Source organism: Schistocerca serialis, chromosome 4, assembly GCF_023864345.2.
Source record: "Schistocerca serialis cubense isolate TAMUIC-IGC-003099 chromosome 4, iqSchSeri2.2, whole genome shotgun sequence".
Lineage (NCBI taxonomy): Eukaryota > Metazoa > Arthropoda > Insecta > Orthoptera > Acrididae > Schistocerca > Schistocerca serialis.
This window is the reverse complement of record NC_064641.1, coordinates 122,139,559-122,165,295: the sequence shown is the minus strand read 5'-3', so window position 1 is coordinate 122,165,295 and position 25,737 is coordinate 122,139,559. Positions and strand designations below refer to the sequence as shown.

General features: G+C 40.2%; 1 protein-coding gene across 2 annotated transcripts in view; it reads left to right on the top strand.

Moving 5' to 3' along the window:
* Positions 1-16,065, top strand: part of LOC126473965 (proton-coupled amino acid transporter-like protein pathetic) — a 442,265-nt gene extending 426,200 nt beyond the window's left edge. For both annotated transcript variants that reach the window (XM_050101338.1, XM_050101340.1), the window contains exons 9-10: positions 6,630-6,802; positions 12,253-16,065. In XM_050101338.1, the coding sequence (XP_049957295.1) occupies positions 6,630-6,802; positions 12,253-12,494 (415 nt within the window). In that variant the 3' untranslated portion in view covers positions 12,495-16,065. The remainder of the gene's footprint in view (positions 1-6,629; positions 6,803-12,252) is intronic.
* The last annotated feature ends 9,672 nt before the right edge of the window (positions 16,066-25,737 follow it).

Below are 25,737 nucleotides of genomic sequence, written 5' to 3'. Positions count from 1 at the left end.
CAGAAACCACGTAACTAATGTAAGCACTTGCGTGTGCTACCACAGATATAGTACAAGAGTCGACATGGGAACTTCTCGAAACATGATATGTCGTAAACGACTCGTACTAGAATCCTGCAACAAACACCACTGGCAATCTATTTTACCCACCTTTTAGCCTGTTAATGTCAACAGGCATTGCTCCTTTTAAAAAAGTGTATTTTTGCACAAGAAGCACACTTCCTATTATTATAATCTGTTGATTGCCTAACAGTGTAATCCCTTGACTACCAGCCCATATGTGAAAACCGCACACCAATAGCATTTTTCGTTTTCGCAATATTTGCAGTGCAAGTTTTAAATGATACACTCGTGTATCAATGACACAACTGTAAAACCGTTGTGTTTGCCTGTCTTTGTCTCTCTGTCTGTCAGACTGTTTGAAGACACTAATCTCCAATTTTGACACGAATTTTGATGGGCTTTCGCAGGAATCTTCAGCGTAGCTTGGGGTAATGTATAGGTTTACTTAATCAAGATCCGGTAACGAAAAAATTGATATCTTATTTTAAAGTTTTGTCTAAAAGAGTCGTATCTGTCTATTTCTCTGAACACACTGATGTCCAAACCTACAAGCCAAAATTTGATGGGATTTTCATAGGTAATTTGAGCGTCGCTTGGGGGCACATATTTTCTTTACTTCATCAAGAATAGGTAATGCAAACAAACAAAAATTATGAGTCTGCTCAGCTTAGTAGTTCGGCTGTCTACCTCAGCGATGGCGAAGCACACCAAAGAGCAAAATGGTGCTTTTAGTTTCGTAGTAAACCAAAGAACCAGTAGATGGCGCTGTTGGTTTCTTTACCTCAGTGACAGCTGTATTTTCGAAAGTTCACACCGTTGACAGAATTAACCCTTTCGCGGCTACAGGGGCCGAGCGTCCTGGTTTCCCGGCCAGCTGACGGGAGGAAACGCAGTGCGCGCCTGGCCGGCGGCCGGCGGACTCAGCCCTGTGGTCGCTGCGGGCTGCGGGCTACAGCACTGCAGGATTCCCGCACATTCCAGCTCGCACAGATCCACTGTTCAGTAATGTTCTTCCTACAGTCAGTATACCCTGTACGGTCACAGTGGTTATAGTTTCTGGTAACCACGAAAGACAGCTTCGAAACTAACCAAAACTTTCAGTTATATGTTAATTATGAGCTGAGAAACAATTGGTTTAGAAAAATGATGGGAACTTTTTTAATATTAATTCCTGTAGCCTGAGACTTACACCGCCGACGTATGTGTCTACAACATATTAAAATTTCATTAACATGGAACGAATGTGTTTCGAGATATATAGTTTTAAAGTGAGTAGTGCGCAGCAAAAGCTCCCAAATCTCGGACAATTCTTGCTAGTATCTTAAATAAAAAATAATTACAGAAATTAAAAAAAATTGTTTTATGTATCCGGACTCAGAGTCAAAACAAAGAATATATCTCGATAACTCATTTTGCGATAGACCCATGGCTTTGTTTGTAATTAAAGCCTAAAGTCGATTCTCCACAGTAAGAAATCGGATAGTAAACGTCTACCTTCTTCTTGCTCGCTGTTTTTTTCCGGCTCGTCACGTTCAGTACTGTTTACTTTAGAGGTTTCCCATCCTCATTTTTGATGCAGGCCTAGAGCCGCCGCTGGATGATTTAAAAAACAATTTTTTACTATTATTAGTTTTCACTTTCCTTTATTTGAAACGTACACAGTTACTAAACATCCCAATATTTCTTTAGTGTGTGATATTTTTCGAAACATGGCACCATGCAGAGAGCCGCATCACACTTTTTACATCTTACGCGTGTCATTTTTCGTTGTGAATGAGCAGTACATATTACACAGCGTCTCTGGGGAAATCTCCTTTTTCTCCGTTGCTACGGGGAAACCTAGATAATGACCCTCTTTATTCTGCAGTCGGAAACGGCTTTCTTCTTTGGTTGTCTGTGGGATCCCACTTTTACACGTCTGACTATGAAATTTATCAAGCAACTGATGGAGTATTTCCAAATGGGATTTCGCTAGTTGTACCTTCCGTTGCTTTTGTATTTCAAAATTAATTTTTGCATTAAGCACACACAAGTCAGTCAAATGAAAGAATACTTTTTTTTGTTCCACTTCATTGTCTTTCGGATGCACTGTACAGAAGATAACAGCTTGTCTGTCTTATCGACTGCACCCATTGACTTATTATAGCTGGCAACAAAGGTAGGTTTCAATTTGTTTTGGCCCGTTGTTTGTTATTTTTTCTCTGTCTTCACAAACTCTGGTCTATTTACAGTGGAAATCATGATGACTTTATTCTTGTCCATCCAATTTAGTGCGATTAATGTTCCACAGGACTTGAACTGTATTTCCCCGTTTTTTTGCTACTCTGCCAATGGTGGTAGATGTTTCCTATTTTTGGGCACTATTCCGACGGCGTTTGTTGGTTTAACATGGAGCCACAGGAAAAATTCTGGGCTCGAATAATAATTGTCTAAATAAATTATATGACCTTTGTTGAGGTATGGCAATAACAAACTGGCAACAACATCGCCTGATTTTCCTCAATCATCATTTCCAGATTCTATTTCAGAGGTGGCACCAGTGTAGACAATATAATCCAAAATATAACTGATTTGTAAGTCACAAAGGGCTCAAATTCTTTACGCCAAAATGGCTAGCTTCATTTGGAATGTAGCAGACTTTCGTCAATCACCAGGTTTTCAAAGAGTACTACTGACACGTGGAATTTATTTTTTGTGTGATCTACAATGAGACGTATTTTTACAAGAATATCTTGAGATGCGCTGGAATTGCCACTGAAGTGCGATAAACCCAGGATCAACTTGTACAAGTCCCTGTCCATTATCTTAGAAAATACTGGTGTTTGACGCAAAGAATCTTTCGACCAATATTCATTCACTTCTAACTTTTTACTTCTAGGCATAAGCAGAGAACATGCTAGGAAGCAATAAAATTTTCCTGACTCTGTATGCTTCCAGCGTGCTAATCTCCTGGGTACTGTTGTCAGTTTTTCAGTAATAAATTTATAATAATTATTGATCTGTATACAGATGACTGAAACAAATTCCATGGATATGAAGCACAAAAAAATTTAATTGACTCGCTGACTCTTCGATCTCTGCTTTTAACCTGCTAAATGTGTCCACAAAACGGTGTCGTTTTGTCACTAGATGATTCTCTGTAAAGTCATACATTCTTTTTCCTGACGAAGTTTTACTTACGTCATCTTCTTTTCCGTTTTCAGAGGAAAAATCTTCTGTTCGTGATGTCCAGGATTCAGCAATACGTCCAGACGCGTCCAACTCTTCCTCGGAAATATGCACCGACATATCACTACAATCTTCGTCGCTACTATTCATAAGAATATTCATGAATTCCTTGTGCAATAAATTCCGTTCCGACGTGGCAAGGATTACGCATGCGAACTCTGTCGTCTCACTAAAGTGAAAAGAGGAGTGGCCGATTGCTAGACTCGTAAAAAAAAAGGGCCCAGAGATGACAGCTTAATCGCTTTCCTACATTGAAAAGAAGACCAGATAATTACACTGTAGTCAGAAATGCGAAAAACTGCGAATATTCGTTCTATTGTGTACGTTTACCTGCTTCCAAGCTCGGGCGTATATGAATGCCATTAGCCGTCTGGACTTTCCGCCTGCCCGGCGTACATGAATGCCCGTAGCCGTCTGGACTTCCAGCCCGCTGGGTGTACGTCTACGACCGTAGACGTCTGGTATTCCAACCTGCCGGGCATGCATGTACTCCCGTAGCCGCGAAAGGGTCAAAGACCGGAATCTTATACACTACTGGCCATTAAAATTGCTACACCACGAAGATGAGGTGCTACAGACGCGAAATTTAACCGACAGGGAGAAGATACTGTGATATGCAAATGATTAGTTATTCAGAGCATTCACACAAGGTTGGCGCCGGTGGCGACACCTATAACGTGCTGAAATGAGGAGAGTTTCCAACCTATTTCTCATACACAAACAGCAGTTGACCGGCGTTGCCTGGTGAAACATTGTTGTGATGGCTCGTGTAAGGAGGAGAAATGCGTACCATCACGTTTCCGAGTTTGATAAATGTCGGATTTTAGCCTATCGCGATTGCGGCTTATCGTATCGCGACATTGCTGCTCGCGATGTTCGAGATGACTGTTAGCAGAATATTGAAACGGTGGGTTCAGGAGGGAGATACGGAACGCCGTGCTGGATCCCAACGGCCTCGTATCACTAGCAGTCGAGATGACACGCATCTTATCCGCATGGCTGGAACGGATCATGCAGCCACGTCTCGAACCCTGAGTCAACAGATGGGGACGTTTCCAAGACAACAACCATCAGCACGAACAGTTCGACGACGTTTGCAGCAGCATGGACTATCAGCTCGGAGACCATGGCTGCGGTTACCCTTGACGCTGCATCACAGACTGCAGCGCCTACGATGGTGTACTCAACGACAAACCTGAGTGCACGAATGGCAAAACGTCATTTTTTCGGATGAATCCGGGCTCTGTTTACAGTATAATGACGGTCGCAGCCCTGTTTGTCGACATCGCGGTGAACGCACATTGGACGCGTGTACTCGTCATCGCCATACTGGCGTATCAGCCGGTGTGATGGTATAGGGTGCCATTTGCTACACGTCTCGGTCACCTCTTGTTCGCATTGACGGCACTCTGAACAGTGGACGTTACATTTCAGGTGTGTTACAAGCCGTGGCTCTACCCTTCATTCCATCCCTACGAAACGCTACATTTCAGCAGGATAATGCACGAACGCATGTTGCAGGTCCTGTACGGGCCTTTCTGGATACAGAAAATGTTCGAGTGCTGTCCTGGCCAGCACATTCTCCAGATCTCTCAACAACTGAAAACGTCCGGTCAATGGTGGCCGAGCAACTGGCTCGTCACAATACGCCAGTCACTACTCTTGATGAACTGTGGTACTGTGTTGAAGCTGCATGGGCAGCTGTACCTGTACACGCCATCCAAGCTCTGTTTGACTCAATGCCCAGGTGTATCAAGGCCGTTATTACGGCCAGAGGTGGTTGTTCTGGGTACTGATTTCTCAGGATCTATGCACCCAAATAGCGTGAAAATTTAATCACATGTCAGTTCTGGTATAATATATTTGTCCAATGAATACCCGTTTATCATCTGCATTTGTTCTTGGTGTAGCAATTTTAACGGCCAGTAGTGTATTTCCAAATTCAAACTAACATTGTGTTCACTGGCTAGAATATACGGATTTAGTTATTTCGCTTTGTCTATTGAAAAAACTATGTGAAATTGCTTTGCTTCTTTCCGTAGGTTTCAGTTACAATGAAGTGACAAAAGTCATGGGATAGCGATATGCACATATACAGGCGACGGTAGTATCGCGTACAAAAGATATGACAGGGCAGTGGATTGGCGGAGCTGTCACTTGTACTCAGGTGATTCACGGGAGAGGGTTTCCTACGTAATGGCCGCACGACGGGGGTTAACAGGCTCTGAGCGTGGAATAGTATTTGCACCTAGACGCATGGGACATGTTAACTCGGAAATGCTAAGCGAATCCAGTATTTCGAGATGCACAGTGACAAGGGTGCGCCGAATACCAACTTTCAGGCATTACCTCTCGTCAGGGACAACGCAGTGGCCGACGGCCTCCACTTAGAGAACAGCGACGTTTGCGAAAAATTGTTAGTGCTGTCAGACTAGCAACACTGCATGAAATAACTACAGAAATCAATGTGAGGCGTACGACGAACGGTGCCAAATTTGGTGTTAATGGGCTATGGCGGCCGACGACCGACGCGAGTGCATTTGCTAACGGCAAGACATCATCTGCAGCGCCTCTCCTGGATTCGTGACAATATCGGTTGGCCCCAAAACTACTCGAATACTCATAAGATTTCCGATTTCAGTTGGTAAGAGCTGATGGTAGCGTTCGTTTGTGTCATAGGCCCCACGAATCCATGGACCCAAGTTGTCAACAAGGCACTGTGCAAGCCAGTGGTGGCTTCATAATGTTGTTGGCTGTGTTTAAATGGAATGGACATGGTTCCTTGATGCAACTGAAACGGTCATTGACGATTTGCAGTCATTCATGCACTCCATGTTCCCAAGCACCGATGGAATTTTTGTAATGACAATGCCCCATGTCATTGGACCACAATTTTTCACCATTGGTTTCTAGAACATTCTGGACAGTTCGAGCGACGAATCAGACCACACTGTTCACCCGACATGAATCCCATCGAACATTCGTGGCACATAATCGAAAGGTCAGTTCGTGCACAGAATCCTGCACTGGCAACATTCGCAATTATGAACGGCTGTATGGGCAGCATGGCTCAACAGTGCTGCAAGGGACTTCCAACGACTTGTTGAGTCTACTCCACGTCGAATTGCTGCAGTACGCCTGACAATATGAGGTACGACACGATATTAAAAGGTACCCCTTGACTTTTGACACCTCAGTCTATTACACGTATTTTACACGAGGGTCGTCTCTGCCAAGGTTACCGGCATGGTATTCCAAGTACCGCATGTAAACTAGTACACATTTTACTTGATTCTTATTTGTACAACAGCTCTCATGCGTCGTGGTGTTGTTTGCAGCCTGGCGCAGGTGGTGAAGCTGCTGATCGCGGCGGCCATCTTGTTCACGTACGGCCTGCAGCAGTACGTGCCTACGCAGATCGTCTTCTCGCCAGAACTGCGCTCCAGGCTGGGCAGTCGCTGGGAGACCACAGCCGAGGTCGCCTACCGGCTGCTGATCGCCGTCCTCTCAGGTCAGCGCTGGTGCACGAGCCGACAGCTCTATCTCTTTCATGAGTCTACCGCCGTATGGTTATAATTAACGTGCAGCTACTCACGAGGCTACAGTGTGGCCTGCAATGATCGCAGGGCAATGAAACTTGGTAGATACTCTACTGAGTTAATGTGCAACCGATTAAAGCTGACAAAAAAAGAAAAAAATTAATTCCAATTTCGGCCACCAGGTGCAAATCTGGCGCTGATCTCGTCGATGTCTCTGGTGCTCGTACTGAATAAATTGTGTAAGCGGTGGCTACTAATAACATCAGGGCTGGCGCAAGCCCCAGTGCCGCCCCGTGCGAGCTGCTAAACTGCCGCCCCCTTTTCTTTTCTACAAAACGTTTGTGGAATTTTATTTAGATAAATCTGTAGGAAATGTCAGCAGTCAATCGCAATTTTTGTTTTTACTTTTCAGATCTACCTAGGTTTCGGCCACTGAGTGGCCAGTCGCAAAGCTTTAATATCTGCTTACATCTAGTGTGCGAGTATTGTCAAACAAAAGTGATGGTCAGAGTTTAATTGTTGCTCATGCACGCGGAGACAGGTGTTTCATGGCTCAAAAACCAAAACGTCCGACTATCACTCAGAAATGAATAGCAAAAATTTTCAAAAATACGTCGAAACCCAACTTATGCCAGGCTTATTAGCAACGTCTTTATCCCTTGTAATTACTAGCAGCGTATTTACCCATTCGGAATGCCTCTATCCATTGTAGGTGTTGAACATGTTTGGCTGTAGTAATGTTCAACCATTTTTTTCCATAATGCGGGAAGAATAGAACACTGCCATTGAAGGGCTTAACAAAATTGCTTCAGGCTTAACATGTAACCGCAGTATCTAACATTGCATTCGAATTTCCAAATTAGATTTCGTCTTCTGCAAAATTAGTTGTGAGGAAAAGCGTAACAAGCTGGCAGTGCTCCACTCATAAGAATACTGGCGTGTACGACAGACTGCTCCCCCCTGTCTGTTCTTCCGGCGTAAGCACGACGGTGCTGCCACAGTGGCGAGGAAGAAATTAGTCCTCCTCCCTTGTTCAACAGCGGCGGCCGGCAGGTAGTCGAGGCGCCATGCCACAGTTCCCGAAGCCGCTCCCTCCGAGATTTGGTTTCGAATCCCCTTTTTGGCATGAATGTTGAGTTTGTCCTAAAAAAAAAAAAAAAAATAAAAAGGAAAAAAAGGTGGGGGGCGGCAAATTTGCCGCCCCTCGGAAAGTGCCGCCCCGTGTGGCCGCACGTTTCGCACGTGCCTTGCGCCGGCCCTGAACAACATCAACGTTATGCTTTTTCCACTTATTTGACATTTTTGTCCCAAGTTCCGTTAGTAATCCATCAGATATGGAACGATTTCATCTTGCTTTCAGCTGCTAGAATTTTATTTTGTAACATCTGCAAAACATATTACAACGTAATGAGAACAATTTACAGTGGAATTAACTGTACGTACAAAAATTTTTGTAGTTTATTTGACATTCATATACCTTACTTGCAAGATTTTTAACAAACAGACTGAGATAAAATGTAATATGTACAATTGCACAATTAAAGAACAACTAGCCATCGATATTAGTCAATATTCCAATTTGTGCTGCAATTTTGAGTGGAATGCACATCGACATATACATCTACATCGATACTCTGCAAATCACATTTAAGTGCCTGGCAGAGGGTTCATTGAACCACCTTCACAATCCTCTGTTTCTCCAACCTCATATTAGCGCGTGGGAAGAACTAACACCTATATCGTTCCGTACGAGCTCTGATTTCCATTGTTTTATCGTGGTGGTCGTCTCTCCCTACCTAGGTTGGTGTCAACAAAATATTTTCGCGTTCGGAGGAAAAAGCTGGTGATTGCAATTTCGTCAGAAGGTAGCTCCGCAACGAAAAACCATTTTAATAATGTCCACCCCAAATCCTGTATCAATTCAGTTACACTCTCTCCGCTATTTCGCGATAGTACAAAACGTGCTGCCCTTCTTTGAACGTTTTCGATGTACTCCATCAGTCTTATCTGGTATTCTAAAAGAGGACGGACAACCGTACTGCAGGCAGTCTCCTTAGTAGGTCTGTTACATTTTCAAAGTGTCCTGCCAATAAAACACAGTCTTTGGTTAGCCTTCCCCACAACATTTTTTAAGTGTTCCTTCCAATTTAAGTAGTTCGCAATAGCAATTCCTAGGTATTTAGTTGAATTTACGGCCCTTAGATTTGGCTGATTTATCGTGGAACCGAAATTCAACGCGTTCCTTTTAACACTCATGTGGATGACCTCACACTTTTCGTTATTTATGGTGAATTGCCAATTTTCGCACCATAGAGGTATCTTTTCTAAACCGTTTTGCAATTTGTTTTGATGTTCTGATGACTTTGCTAATGGTAAACGACAGCATCATCTGCAAACAACCTAAGATGGCTGCTCCGATTTGTTCCCCAGCATAGATAAGAAACAGTAAAGGGCTTATAACACTACCTTGGGGAAAGCTAGAAATCATTTGTGTTTTAATCGAGGCCTTTCCTTCACTTACTACGAACTGGGACCTCTCTGACAGGAAATCACGAATCCAGTTACATAACTAAGACGATATTCCATAAGCATGCAATTTCACTACAAGCCGCTTGTGTGGTACAGTGTCAAAAGCCTTCTGGAAATCCAGGAATACGGAAACTATTTGAAATCCCTTGTCAATAGCACTCAACATTTCATGCGAGTAAAGAGCTAGTTGTGTTTCACAAGAACGATGCTTTCTAAATCCACGTTGAATGTGTGTCAATAGATCATTTTCTTCGAGTTAATTCATAATGTTCGAACACAATATATGTTCCAAAATCCTGCTGCATATCTACGTTAATGATATGGGCTTGTAATTTAGTGGATTACTCCTACTACCTTTCTTGAATATTGGTGTGACCTGTGCTACTTTCCAGTCTTTGGGTACGGATCTTTCTTCGAGCGAACGGTTGTATATGATTGTTAAATATAGAGCTTTTGCAGTAGCATACTCTGAAAATAACACAATTGGTAGACAGTCTGGTCCAGAAGACTTGCTTTTATTAAGTAATTTAAGTCGCTGCACTACTCTGAGGATATTAACTTCTGTGTTACTCATGTTGGCAGGTGTTCTTGATTCGAATTCTCGCTGTGTTTAGTAACTCTGCTTTCGCAGCACTGTCTTCTATAGTATCTCAATTGCTACCGCGCAGAGAAGGCTTTGATTGTGTCTTCCTGCTAACATACTTCACATACGACCATAATCTCTTTGGATTGTCTACCGGGTTTCGAAACAAAGTTTCGTTGTGGAACCTATTAAAAACATCTCGCTAAATTTCGAGCTTCTATAAAAGATCGCCAGTCTTGGGGATATAACACAACTACAAGTTTGCACTTACAATACATTACAGTAAATGTCTAAAACAGTCGAGGAAATTTTTATTTCTGAGGTCTGTTTATTCACTGAATACAAATTGTGGTTGTTCTTTTTCAATTTCTTCTAGAATGTCCATTAATCTGCATTTCTCCACCCTATGCATGTACATTTGAAGATTCCTGGATGCTGTTGGTGTAATAATTATAGTTTTGTAGTTGTCCACTAAATGAAGATTTATATTTTATATGACATCTCGCAACATTGTATAATACTTTGTTATCTCTGCCTGCATGTCAAAATCTGTTAAGTACGATACATGAATGTTAAAAAGAAAAAAGAAGATGAAATGTACAGCTATAAAACTGAGTGTACCTACTCTTAATCCCACTGTAAAGGGTTCTCATTTCGTTGTATTATGTCTTGTAGATGCCTGAAAATGCGTTAATCCCGAAATTGAAATCGCAAAACAAAATTCTAACAATTGGAAGCAAGATGAAACCCTTTAAAAACCGTATATAAGCTGTGGATCTGTAGTTCAAGAAAATAATTTCTATGTGTGTTCCTTGCTTTCACAGAGCTAGATTTGCACCTGGTAGGAGAAACTGGAACTAATGTTTTCCAGTGTAAGTCGGTTCCACATTAACACACTAGCATATCTACCAAATTTCTCTTCCATAATTACAAGCCATACTGGACTTCTGTGAGTATTTGCACTTTATTGATAACCACATGGTCCATCTCCATACTGGCTTATGTAACATACATTAGAATCTACCTTCTTTTATTATGCCAGAAGTATTCAAAATACTTGGTTCAATTTTTTTTATTTGTAGGCCCAGGCCACCAACAGCATTTTAAAAATGTGTGACAAATGTCAGTTTTGACAGTAACTCGAATACATCTACACATAATTTAGTTGCAACATGGCAACAGCTGTGATGAACTTCTTCAAAGAAAGAAGTTTCCTGGATTGGCTTTACTCATTTATATTTTATTGTTGCTTTGGGTACTTCGACATTTCTGCTGTGAAGCCATCTTCAAGGAACTGCATACGTATGAGAAAAAATAATTAGGATCATACTGATTTTGTTCCTCGCATTTGTATAAACTTGATCAAAACCTGTCGAGACAGGTTTTCTGATATGGATCTGTTTGTTCTGAAAATGGCTACTCACCAGAAATGTCAAAGTAAACAAAATAAAAATAAAATGGAAATGTGTAAGAGCAAATAAAGGAAAGTTTTTTCTTTCAAGAAGTTAAACCATATTCTTTAAAATCGCTACACAGTCAAAATGTGCAGCAGTGAAAAATCATAATAAAAGGAAATTCTAATCCAAGCTACAACAGCTACTGCGGCAGATAAAGGTTATTCTAAGAACATCAGTAATTTGTTGTATATATCCCAATCTCTGTCTGCTCCTATAATTTTTATGAGAAACCGCTCACCGTAGTACCATGGTAGCTATTCCCTCGTTTCTTATCATACTATTCCTTCTTCTATTTAGTTTCTTCCACATATTTCTTTCCTTGAAAAATCTGTAGAGAATCCATTTCTTATCTTGTCTGTCAATTCTGAGCAGGCTGTCTCTTTTTGCCTGTGGTAGTCTGCATCTTGTATCCCCCTTGCTCTGTCCCAGGGGTTCATTAAGCAATTAGTATAACAATAGGTTTTACTCTGAATGTATGCTTGCCCTTGATGTATGCAACCCACATGAACAATGTGTGCCCATGCCACCATTGCCCTACTACTTAGGGCCTGTAGCTGTGACCTATCAGTTGCGCCTTGACTTCATATGCGTATAACCCTAAACATGGGTCTCATACTAGCCCCATTCCTGATATGTATTGCCTACCTCACCGATTTTTGGCTCCACCTCATCTCTTCAACCCGCCTGACAGTACCTGCACACTTCATCAGCTTGTCTATACCCTACAACCTTGTCCTGTGTGCAATTTGAGTACTACTTTGCTGTTCCTTTGTCCTTACGCGCTCACCTCAAGGTCAGTCCGTCCTTCGCTGCTGCCCACTACATGGAGCGCCCTCCTTTCGCTTTGTTGTAGTGGCGGTGGCGGCGGCGCTGCCCAACCTGGGCCCCGTCATCTCGCTGGTGGGCGCCGTCTGCTACTCGACGCTCGGTCTGCTGTGGCCCGCCGTCATCGAGACGGTGGCACTGTGGGAGCGAGGCGTCGGTCCGGCCTCGTGGCACCTCTTCAAGAACGCACTCATCGCCGTCTTCGCGGTCACCGCCCTCGTCTCCGGTTCCTACGCCAGCATCATCGAGATCACAGAGGCCTACGGCTGATGACGTCACCGGCAGCTCGCGACTACCGCGGCCATGTGTCCGAATACGCCTCCCACATCGCTGCCGGACACACAGCAGACACACAGTGTTATTAATGTTCTCTCGTCTCCTATATATGCCATGACTGTGCGACCTCTCCCCCGAGGACGCAAACAAGCAGATGCTGGTTGGAAACTGATTTTAGAAAACCGACCATTAAACTGCTGCTGGAAAGTATTTCTTTACTTCAAGCTCTGCTAGTGATCCTAACATACCAGTGACAAAACGTCTTGCCAAAACCCAAGAATCTCCGGCCATGGCATGAAAGCAATCACCCGGTGATAGGCGAGCGTTATCGCGCTGTTCCTACATACCCCATATCCATCCTCAGATTCATTGTCATTTATGTTTTTCCATAACATGTTTGTTTGCATGGCTATCTTCGTAGCAGCTGTTAAAATCAATTATTATTGGTTTCTCCATCTGAAGATCGCTGCAAATAATTGAAGAGTGTTTTGTACCACATGTATTTCGCTTTTCTTTATAAAGCATCTTCTGTGGTCATTCTGCAAATATTGATACATATTTGTATATTTTTGGACTCTCTTAGATCAAAAACAGTACTTTGTTTACAAAGTTGGAGTGCAGGGAAGGACAGTGGTTTGCAAAATGTGTGAAACAGGTGCAGGACACATCGTAAATTTGAAAAAAAGTACTCTTTTTAATCTAAAGCAACCAAAGATATACAAACATCTATCCATGTTTGCAGAATGACCACAGCAGATGCTTTGTAAACAAAAACAAAACGTGTCTGGTGCAAAATCCTCCTTAATCAGCTACAGTAAGCTTAAGATGGAGAAACCACTACCAATTGATATTCTTCCATATTTATCTCCACCACAACTACGTGAAATGCCTGTAGCAACAGCAAAAAATAATTTCTCCGTTTCTTGGTGGATACTGATTTTAGGAATTATTTCTGTGAGCTTCACATGAGGTGAAGCTTCAGAGGATAAATCAATGACAATTGTTATTCTTCCATATTTATCTCTACCACAACTACGTGAAATGCCTGTAGCAACAGCAAAAAAAGTTTTTCCGTTTCTTGGTGGAAACTGATTTTAGGAATTATTTCTGTGAGCTTCACATGAGGTGTCTGGTAGATCCTTCCTGTAAGATGTTCTACTACGTTATCGTTTGGTCATAAACTGTATTTACCAATGACCAGTTTTCTTTTCCTTGCGCAATGTAGCTCATTGAAAAATACCGTTGCTGCTTCTGGATCCTTAGACAAAATAACAGTTTAAAATTAGATCATTATTCCACACAGGCTGTTAAAAATCATCAATTGTTCCTAACTATGACTGACAGTATCAGCATTTATGCCATTTTCAGACACCATGAGAATATACCAGGGACGTAAAAGCAATAGAAAAATATTACACAAGTGTGAAGATCAATATATATAGATCATACCTGCAAGATGCATCAATCCTAGTGTTTTTATACCTTTATCACTGTTGTTAAACTTATTTCAAAACAGTTTATCGAAATTTTCATTTAATTACTTGGAATGTTATCTGTACGTGCACTGAGAGTTCAGTCCCCAATTTCACTGAAAATGGTCAACCTAAGTAACACTTTGAGTCGTCGGAAGAGATGGTAGACTTGCAGAGCGAAATGAGAAGTAACACGGGGTTCATCAAACGACTCCCATGGCAATTTTTTAGTTATTTCTGTTGTGTGTGTATCTTTGAGCTGTTTCGGTGCCCTTAATAACGCAGTTTACGACAGCTAAGACTTTTATTCGTAATTCTCAACAACGTTTCCCAACATACTTCTCGGACATCAGAGGAACATAGTTTATCAGGAACAGGAATTTCTTCTCTCAGCAGAGCATTGTTATAATTTTCAGTCCACATTACAGATAAACTGCTTCTCTGTTCATTATTAGTATTTCAGCGGGCTTGCTTGAAGTCACAACACCATACCACGACTTTTACCTCACTCGTGACGATACCTCCAGATGTTTCACGCAGCTGACACTTGATTTTGGTAGGATTATGTTCCTAAAGAAATGTAATTGCTCGCCAATTTCACCATTTACTGCATGAAAATTATTAGTACGGCACTGTGTTACGATGATTACAAAGACAGATAACAATAACCTGTAGGCAAGTGATGGAGTAACGCTCCCAACAGGCTATTAAATGTTATTATGGGTGCGAAAACCAATCATTACTGCAATCAGTTTTTTTATATGCAAATGTACCTCCGTTTTGAACGAAATATTTTCAATGAATGAGCTTATCACTTAACCTTTACCATAATTTATTTTATAATACAGTATTAGACGTGATGAAGTTACCACAAACATTTAGTGTTACACTGATTAATAACTGTTTTGCTAACCCTTCTGCACTAAAGAAAAGCTACTTCACTTTCTTCATCAAGTTACGTTGCCTGTTTTAAAGTGCATGAAATCTTTTCAGGATTAGTTTTATTTTGCCATGTAGTAAATAAATTTCTTGTACACTACAAATAATTACGCATATTTGTACTTAACGCAAAAGCATTGCTTATAAATGCTTCTGCCAAAGAAAATACATATAGAGCCACAATATACATGCTACGACAAGAACAAGTGTTCCACGTTAAACATGTAGTACTTTGGTCGATGTATTGTCAGGCTGTGTACCTCAGCAGGCCATGAAAAAATGTTAATCCTCCCGAGGAGATGAATATATATGACATATTATAAATTGATTGACTGTGGATTATTACGACTATCGCCGTGGTCTTTAGACTAATGGTAGCGGCTGTGTCTACGTATTCACTGATCTCAACGTGTTCGAGTGTTTCGTCACTGCTGAACCATGAAGAGTGCTGAGATACCTGGAATCATGCCCTGGAGATAACCTGTATTCAGTTCAGTTGCTGGGTGAACCCTGCATACTGGACATTGATTAACTGAGGCAACGTTTCACTGCTTTTTTTTATCGTATGAGCTGTGAATATCGTGTGATATTTTTCCAGTACAAAGGTTTCTAAACGGCTGCATACAAGGAGGCAGACGTCCAGTGATGTACTAGCTTGCAGACCAGTTTACTGTGATAAAATTCTGTAGGCTACGAGAACTTCTGTTCCTTGTCGAGTGAGTAACGCATGTACATATGAACAAGTGCTGTATGCTAGTGTACGAGCTCGTGGAACGAGAGACAGTGAAATTCGGACACTGAGATGAAAACTATGAAGTGGATATTTATTGCAAGTAATTGTGTACCTGAAAATGGCAGCTGTTCATAATAAATGCAAGAATCTATTTCCACTCCTTCATGTAACCATCAGCTCAAGGTGACAGTCATTTCCAGTGAAATTAATGTTGCTAAAAGCATATTTCCAAGTAAATTATTTACAATGCTGGAATAAATTTTTGCTTCAAAGTGATTGCTTTACCGAGTATTGCATAGAAAAGAGACTGTAACATCGATCTGTTCTGACTTGTTGAATAGGCACTATGTTGTTATCCATAAATATTTTTGTGAGTATAATATATTTCTGTTAGAAAATAAAATAAATGCATTAAGTGTTAGTTCGCCTCACGTTTTACTACGTTATCCTCTTTTTACTAACTGTCCTGAACAGCATATATTTCCATATTTGTTGCAATTGTTTTAGGTATATGGGCAAATAATGTATGCTTTATTATCTCTGAATTCCAGTCATGTTCAGAGATTTCTCACAGACACTAATTGAAAACATAATACATTTGTTTCCAGTTATTTCTTCTACCTTTCGTTGCACTCGTTTAGAGTACATTTTTTGTAAAAATGACGGACATAACATTTAATTCCCAAGACGAAAGCACCACATGGGCACATATACGACAAGTAGAGTACTGAAGTAAATTTCCTGACAGATCATGGATTGTGTAACGCCTTGACTACAGATTGAATCACAACCTGGTCATTACCTGACGTATTTATCTCATCTCAGAAGTAAGAGAAAACAACACACATCACACTAGTGCAGTTTATGCAAAAATAACATTTCATCAAGGTTTTCAGGACGCCGAGTATTTTCTATCCAGAAAGCTACAAGCAAAATAAAATAAACATAATAAAAACTATTAAAGGTTAAACCAGATCGGTAGAAAATAAGTATGGTATTACCAGATCTTCGACTTCCTAAAAATTTATATACACCAAATGAACATTTTGCATGCATACTATATATTTGTACACAAAATATTTGAGGCGGAAATCTAAAATGGCTTTGAGTTACTGTAATTTTTATGTCCAGCACTAAATTCTGAACAATATTTAAAAAAATTTTGTTTCTGAATCTGAATGAGTTATGATACGTGGAATATTTGTCATGGAAAAGAGGCGTTTCGAAATGTTGTGTTTAAAAAGTTTCAGTTTTGTTACCATTGTTTAATTGAGCATACTTAAGAAAAAATTCTGCGTTTATGTTATCCTTAAAATATTCTTTGTCAAATGGTAAATAGTTCCTTAAGTTAGCATTACACATTATGTGGTTAACCCCATCATTTGTATGGTACATTACAGTGTACATAAATTTAAAATCAAGTAAATAGGTCCCTGATTGAAGGAAATTAGTAAACACTGTGCTGCTTTTCCTGGGAGAACATTAATATTTTTATTACATGTTGTGGCAAAACGCAGAGTGGCTACATCTGTAGGCATTTGTAACTCTCATACAAAAGGGGACCACTCGTCTTGTTTGGCATTATAGTAATCACAAAATGTTTATAGAAAGCTAATCCTAGTTCCTTAAAATCCCTCTGGTGGAATTTTGTGAAGCATCACATTTACAGTTGTGAGATTTATAAAAGGGACCGCTATTGAGCTAATGTTATTTTTCCATAAGGATTAGACGTATGTTTTCACAAGACTGCTTATTAAGGCATTATTAACTCCTGTTTATTTTAAGTAACTTTCATATCGATACGGGCATATAGCGAATGATGTAAATTATTATAACGCACACGCACAAGAATAAAATTGATGTTTTAGGTATCGTCGAACCTTTTCACGTAATCAGAATTTTATTTCTCCCACAAGAGAACTGTTTTCGCTTTTCTTCTCTCATATATAAATTTCGTAACTTCATATGATACCTTGATCTATCTAGAATAACGAAGAGAAAAAAACAGAAAGTATCCGAATATAAGATCAGTTGCGAAAATCTGGAGCATTTCATGTCTTTTAAACACTTAGGGCTAATAATAAGAAGTAATGTGAAAGGGCGTGAACAGGTGAAATCATTGTTGGGAAAGGCGAATGAAAAACGAGATTTGTTGGAGGTTGCATGCGAATTACACATTACTGTTCCTGTGTTTATAGACCTAATGAAATGGGGATGACAACAGGCATTGAACGAATTCAGAAAAAGCGCCGTATTTTAGTAAGTGTGCGACAGATCTGCTACCACTATCGTGTATCTCACGTATGGCTCGTGAAAATAAGACGAGAGAATTTCCCATACATGATGTGCTTGTACGATAATACGCTGCATTCCAACAAGACGTTAATTTCGTACCATTAATATCATTTTAATCAAATGTGTGAACTGTGTATATGTCATCCTGCACAGTACACAGGAAAATACGTTAACGGTCTAACATGTAACGGCATATCTGGTAATTTTATATCAGATTGTATATTTCAGTTTTTTACTTTATGTCTTACTATTTGCATATTATTGTTTTCAGCATTGCACTCGATGATGTTGCGAAAGCCGAAATCTAGAGTGTACACAGGAAATATGCAGGAATATACAGTAAAATGACGGTGTTTTCAATGAAGGAATATTGTCTAGCTGTGACTCAGCACCATATAAGGTAAGACTTGAGAGGAAATTAAGATAAGGGAGATCAGAAAAGGCGTGTGGACAGTAAATTTTTCCCTGACATGATAATTGTAGGAATAAGACAGAAAATCCCTAATGTCCCAATATCAACCACTAATTTTTGTAATTGAAGGAAATGCGCAACAGTTGCTAAATCAACAATACTGAGTAACGTCCCATCTTCTTTTTTAAGGTACTGTATCTCAAGTGGTAAGAATGTAATCCTTAAAGGATCACTTTGCTATCCATATCTGCCTGTCCGACTGGTAAAGCCCTTCTCCTTAGGAACGTGTAGACGTATGAAGTTAAAATTTTTGTATCGTAGTAAAGTCTACGACAGCTTACCGGTGCTAAAATTGTAAGCTTCTAAGTCAATGGATTCAAAAGATATGCCTATTTATGTCAATTATTCTGATGCTACAAGACTCTCCCATTAAAACCTATAGGGATCTTATCGTTGGCTAGTAGCACGATATTTGGCAAGAACCAAGATTTCACAATACAACTAAAGGAAAAAATCGGAAAATTTTTGATTTTTAATTATATCCCATAAAAAAACATTTTTGGCGTTTTTTATCACACTGTCTGTCCGAATGTTAAGACCCTTTTTTATCAGGAAGGGCTAGACGCACATTCTAAGGTCTACAGCCCCTTAGTGATGTAAAAATGTAAGCTTCTAGGTCAGTGAAATTAAAAGATGCAACATGTCACATATTTTGATACAAACTCACTGATCAGAAACTAAAGGGTACTTCCCGTTAAGATAGACTTATAAAAATGAGCAAGAGGCAATTTTTCACAGTTTATGTAAAGGAAAAAGTCCAAAAATTGTTAATTTGCAGTTACATCACACGAAAAATAAATTTTTGTGGCTTGCTATCCGACTTAAAACTTGAAATTAAAGCAGGTGTAACTGCTGTGCCTAGTGATCGAATTTATTGGAAGTAGAAACGAATACAACAATCAGACGCAAATAATGTGTATTGTAACTCTAGATCTCAGTCACTGTGTGACCATGTTCCGCGCAGCAAATTTAAGTTGAAGAAACATTATCTGCTTCTGTTTACTGTACTCTTTACTACTAAAAAATTAAAACATTCTCGAAAGACATGGAATTCTCGGGACCGTTATCTTGCCAGTATCAACAAAGATAACAGGCACAAATCGTCGAGCTTCTCGATTCCCAGAATGCATGAACTATCGATATAAATAAATAAATAAATTTGTACGGAGTCCTCAGAGCGTGTTTCCTACTCGCTCTGGGCCAAGTTTTATTGATTCATTTAGAAGTTCTTAAGTGTGTATAATTACTCACGTGTTACATTTTTAATTTTCTGAGGACAGCTTGCTTAATCTTGTAACATTTTTTTATTCTTTACAATTCACACCAGATGACGGTATTTTAGTATTTCAAAACCGGTCGTGCAAAGAATAAAAATATTGTTGATTCAGAAACTGCCGTGCGGTTCCCTCAGTTTACGATATGAACTTGTACAGTTTCGGCTGCTCCATAAGAAGGAGTCTTTGTGGATCAACAAATGTTTCAAATGGCTCTAAGCACTATGGGACTTAACATCTGAGGTTATCAGTCCCCTTGACTTAGAACTACTTAAACCTAACTAACCGAAGGACATCACACACATCCATGCCCGAGGCAGGATTCGAACATGCGACTGTAGCAGCAGCGCAGTTCCGGACAGAAGCGCCTAGAAGCGCTCGGCCACATCGGCCGCCCTTTGTGGATCCACCATTCATCTGGCAGTGGCTTTCGAAGTATGTTTGCAGATATAAAAAATAGCAGAGCAGTAGGTTTCCCAAACGAGTTTCATTGGAAGCATTTTTCTTTGTTCAATATTGCAATTACTTCACTATGAAACTTCTGAAACATATGTCATTAACTACGATACGAATACTGCAGTAAAGTGTCACAAAAAATAGAGGATGCATGGTCAATTTCGACAAACACTCAGAACCATTTACTATAGTGATTGTTTTCATTGAGAATGTACAAATTTCGAGTGTAACCTGTGAAATTTTGTGAACGTATGAAAACAGGAAAAGTGGTGCAAGTCAGGTGAGCACCAAAGATCAGGGCATCACTGGTGTTGTCCTCGCATGATCGAAGTATAGCGGCAGAATTAGTATCCACGTACAAATAACATCGATCATTTGTGTGTGAAAGCAAGTACAAGGTGAAATGTACGTAGTGTACAGTCTAATATTAGAAGATGAAGGGAATAGGCGACAAGGATCGACGATGTTTTACATGGGGAGACACAGAAAAAGAGAAAGTTGCAGAAAAAAGAAATGAAAAGAGAGGTGGAGAAGGACTGAGAGAGTGAGAGAGAAAGGTGGGGAAGAATAAATCATTGAAGGGGAAGAATAAATCATTGAAAGGAGAATAATAAACAGCTGAAAGGAGAGAACGAGAGAGAGAAAGACAGGAGAGGTGGGGAGAGAGGGAAAAGAGAAAGGAAAAGGAGAATGACTGTAAGAACGCAAGGAGAGTGGTACAATGTGGGAAGGGGGGAGAAGCAGAGAAGAAGTGAGGGGAAGAAAGAGGTAGAGGAAAAGAAGAGCAGAAAAAAAGGAATAATATGAACAAAATGGAGCAAAAGCTATAGGAGTCATTGGAGCAGAAGAAGATGTTTCTCTTATTACAGTTAAAAACGTGGTGAATAAAGTGAAAGTACGCCTAGAGGAAATAAAGTTCATTCAAGAAATCCTTGATGTACTGTAAAAACCCACTAGTATCTTGACGTGGCATAGTACATAGTACTTTCTCTAGAAAATTACAGATCAGTAGGTCACTGGAGAAGTGTTAAGCCGAGCCATTAAGTAGTTGTACGTGCCAGGCAGAACTTCCACGACCGCCATTTGCCACAGGCGATGCGCGTGCATACCAAGCAGGCAGGCAGCAGGTTAGCTGATTTGTATCCCACCTCTGAAGTGTCGATCGAAGCTTCAGCAGCCATTTGACAGGTGTAGTTTCCTGGATTCCCCAGCGACACCTTCGTCATTGCCAGCCACGATATTCCGTATCGGCTTTCGGAACACTGCTCAGTATCTACAGCGGAGCTCTTCGCCCTGTATCAGGCCGCACAGTACATGCGGCGAGACAGGCTTTTCAGTTGTGTTATCTGCACCAACTCTCTACATCTACATCTAGGTGATTACTTTGCTATTCACAATTAAGTGCCTGGCAGTTGGTTCAATGAACCACCTTCAAGCTATCTCTTTACTGTTCCACTCTCGAACGGCGCGCGGGGAAAACGAGCACTTAATTTTTTCTGTGCGAGCCCTGATTTCTCTTATTTTATCGTGATGATCATTTCTCCCTATGTAGGTGGGTGGAAACGGAATGTTTTCGCAATCGGAGGAGAAAACGTGATTGAAATTTCATGAGAAGGTCCCGTCGCAACGAAAAACGCCTTTGTTTTAATGATTGCCACTGCAGTTCACGTTTCATGTCTGTGGCACTATCTCCGCTATTTCGCGGTAATACAAAACGAGCCGCCCTTCTTGAAACTTTCTCGATGTCATCCGTCAGTCCCACTTGATGCGCATCCCACACCGCACAGTAATACTCCAGAATATGGCGGACAAGTGTGGTGTATGCACTCTCTTTAGTAGACCTGTTTCAGCGTCTAAGTGTTCTGCCAATGAATCGCAGTCTTTGATTTGCTCTGTCCATAACATTATCTATGTGATCGTTCAAGTTTAGGTTATTTGTAATTGTAATATCTAAGTATTTAGTTAAATTTACAAACTTCAGATTTGTGTTACTTATGGCGTAATCGAAATTTAGAGGATTTCTTTTAGTACTCATGTGAATAACTTCACACTTTCCTTTATTCAGGGTCAATTGCCACCTTTCGCGCCACACAGATATCTCATCCAAATCATTTTGCAACTCGTTTTGGTCATCTGATGACTTTACAAGACGGTAAATGACAGCATCATCTGCAAACAATCTAAGAAGGCTACTGACATTGTCTCCTATGTCGTTAACGTAGATCAGGAACAATAGAAAGCCTATAACACTTCCTTGGGGAAGGCCTGATATTACTTCTGTTTTACTGGATGACTTTCCGTCTATTATTACGAACTGTGACTTTTCTGACAGGAAATCACGTATCCAGTCGCACAACTGAGGCGATGTTCCATAGTTAGTGGTTAGAAGACGCTTGTGAAGAACAGTGTCGAAAGCCTTTTTGGAAATCTCAGTGCCTTTCAGAGCCCCTGTGTGCTGTACACCGTGCATCCCTTAGTGCAACGGGTTCAGGAAAGCTTTCACTTGCTCAATCTTAATGAAGCCACTGTGATGTTTATGTGGGTTCCTGGTCACGTAGGTCTGACAGGAGACGAGGCCGCTGACGGTGCTGCCAAGGTTGTAGACCCCGCACCTCGGCTCGCTAGTCCTCCTATTCCCTACATTGATCTCTGTGTTTCCGTCTGTCAGCAGGTGGTGCCACTTTGGCAGTACATGTGTCTACAGAAATGTTTGTATCCAGTGCTTCACAACCAATCACAATCTGCTACTTTTTGCGCTGTTCTCTAGCACATATTGATGTGCTATGGATTTTCAACTTTCCTAGGATCTTACAAATGATTATTTCATGTAGATTTATGTTCATTTACTCACACCATGCCTGCCATTTTTACGTTGCACCATTATTATTCTGTCCAGCTTTCAAATATGGAGTTTGTAAAATTTCGTTGATTGCTGAATTACACAGTTCATTACGGGGATTATTATAAGACATGGTTGTATGTTAATCGAGGACCTAGAAACGACGGAGAGGCTCCGTCCCCGCCGCAGCCGCACTGGTCCAGAACGCCATGACGACTGCTGCAGTCCACTTCACCCCTCCGCCGCCCCACACCGAACCCAAGGTTATTGTGCGGTACAACCCCCGGTGGAAGTCAGCTAGAACAGCACTGGCCAACTGCCGCTGACTATCCCTCGCCACGAACGTCTATGGTATCTTTTACCAAGCTGCAGAGTAACGACCTAGTAAACTTCCGACTTCTCCTGTACTGTTTTTGCCAGACACCATCTAGTCGCAGAAAGCTGACTCACATAGGCACAAATATGCAAAAATTTAAACAAAACTAAATTACTGAATGAGGACACAGCAAGTAAAGACGTCAGGAAGTGCACACATGCATAAGAATAATAAAATGAAACTTAAACGTTCTACTCTCTCCTCTCTCTCAGTGCTTAGTGTAGTGTACAATTGTAACACATATATGACACGAACTGATATTGCTTTCCGATCTCACTGACAAAGATTCTGGTTTTTTTTTTTTTTTTTTTTTACTATCGTATTGACCAACTAGGTTCACAGGATCACGTTAACAACTTCAGTTCTCATTTGTTGTTGTTTCCTGTTTTTCCAGTATTCCCTCATTTTCTCCCCATGAAGTCTCTTCCTTTCTTCTGTCCACGTTGTTCCCGAATTTTTATTTCTTCTGCTTTGAAAGCCTTCCAAATTTAGTATCTTCTTTTTAAAACGGTTTCTTTCTGCTATTTCTGATTCTTTGATGTTGTTTGTTTCTAGATCTTTTCTTACTTCTGTAATCCATGCTATCGTCGATTTCTTCTTCCAGAAATAAAAGAGTATTTGCTATGTTAGTCTATTTCCGTCCATTCGGTAGAGATGTCCAAAAAAGGATAATCTTCGTTTGGTCATTACTTCAGATATTTTCTCTATATTTTTGTAGATCTCCTCATTACTTCTTATTTTCCAACCATCTGCAGTTTTCATTCCACCCATTATTTTTCTAATAATCCTTCTTCCCAGTACCTCTAGGTTGTCCATCTTATAGTTCATCGTTAGACATTCAGATCCATATAAACATTCTGGTCGTACCACTGTGGTGTAGTGTTTCAGTTTTGTTTTTCTAGATATACATTTCTTGTTGTAAATATTTTTGGTCAAACCATATGCTCTTTCCATTTTGTTAATTCTTACATCTATTGCAGATTTTTCTACTCAATTCTATTGTATAGTTTCTCCAAGATATTTAAACTTATTTACTCGCTCTATTTTACCTGTTTGTGTTTCTATGTATTTTGGTGCATTTTTTATATTTGTCATGAATTTTGTTTTTTCAGCTGATATTTTAAGACCGGTTCTGTTTGCTTATTTTTCCTGAATGTTTATTTGAGTAACTGCTTCTGTCAGGTTTTCTGAAAGTTTTGCGAAATCATCCGCAAAAGCCAAGCAGTTTACCTTAATTCCATTTGTTTTCCTTCCCAGAGTTATTTTGGTTCAATTTTGTGATTTTTTAGCTCCAAATTCCAGATCTTTACAATTTTTTCTCGAACACAGTTAAACAGTAAAAGTGATAAACCATCACATAGTCTAACACCAGTTTTTATTTCAGAAAGCTGAGATACTTCTCCCATAAATTTAACTTTAGATACTGTACCTCTTAGTGTTTCACGAATTATGTTTGCTAGTTTTGATTTAACACCAAATTCTCTAATGACCTTATCTATCATTTCTCTGTCTATACAATCAAATCCTTTCTTGAAATCTATAAATGACACTAGTATTGGTTTGCTGGTTATCATTCTATGACGAATTACTGAATTTAAGTTAAAAATTTGTTCTACACAGGATCTTCCCTGCCGGCCGGAGTGGTCGTGCGGTTCTAGGCGCTACAGTCTGGAGCCGAGCGAGCGCTACGGTTGCAGGATCGAATCCTGCCTCGGGCATGGATGTGTGTGATGTCCTTAGGTTAGTTAGGTTTAATTAGTTCTAAGTTCTAGGCGACTGATGACCTCAGACGTTAAGTCGCATAGTGCTCAGAGCCATTTGAACCATTTTTCGATCTTCCCTTTCGAAAACCACTCTGATATTCTCCTAGTTGTTTGTCTAAAGTATCTACCACTCTGTTGAGGGGAATTTTTGATAATATTTCGTATGACACTGGCAGAAGTAACACTCCTCTGTAATTACTGACATTTTGTTTGTCTCCCTTTTTATGTAGCGTGTGGATTAATGCTGTTTTCCATTCAACTGGAATCTTTTCAGTTTTCCAAATGTTCTCAAAAAGCAGCTGTAGATCGTTTATGATCTTTGGTTCTGACCACTTCAATAATTCTGCTGTAATGGAGTCTTCACCACTTGCTTTATTGTTTTTGAGTGTTTTGATGGCTTCATGAATTTCTAGCTCTGTTGGCGGGAAATCTTCCTCTAGATTTTGAGGTGTCACTGTATATTCTAATTTATCTGTTGGTACTGGACAGTTTAACAATTTTTCAAAAAAATTTGCTAAAATTTCACAATTTGCTTTATTATTTAATCCTATTTTTGCCATTTTCATCTTTGAAACAAATACTTGGTGCCTGATATCCTTTAAGTATGTGTTTAAAGGT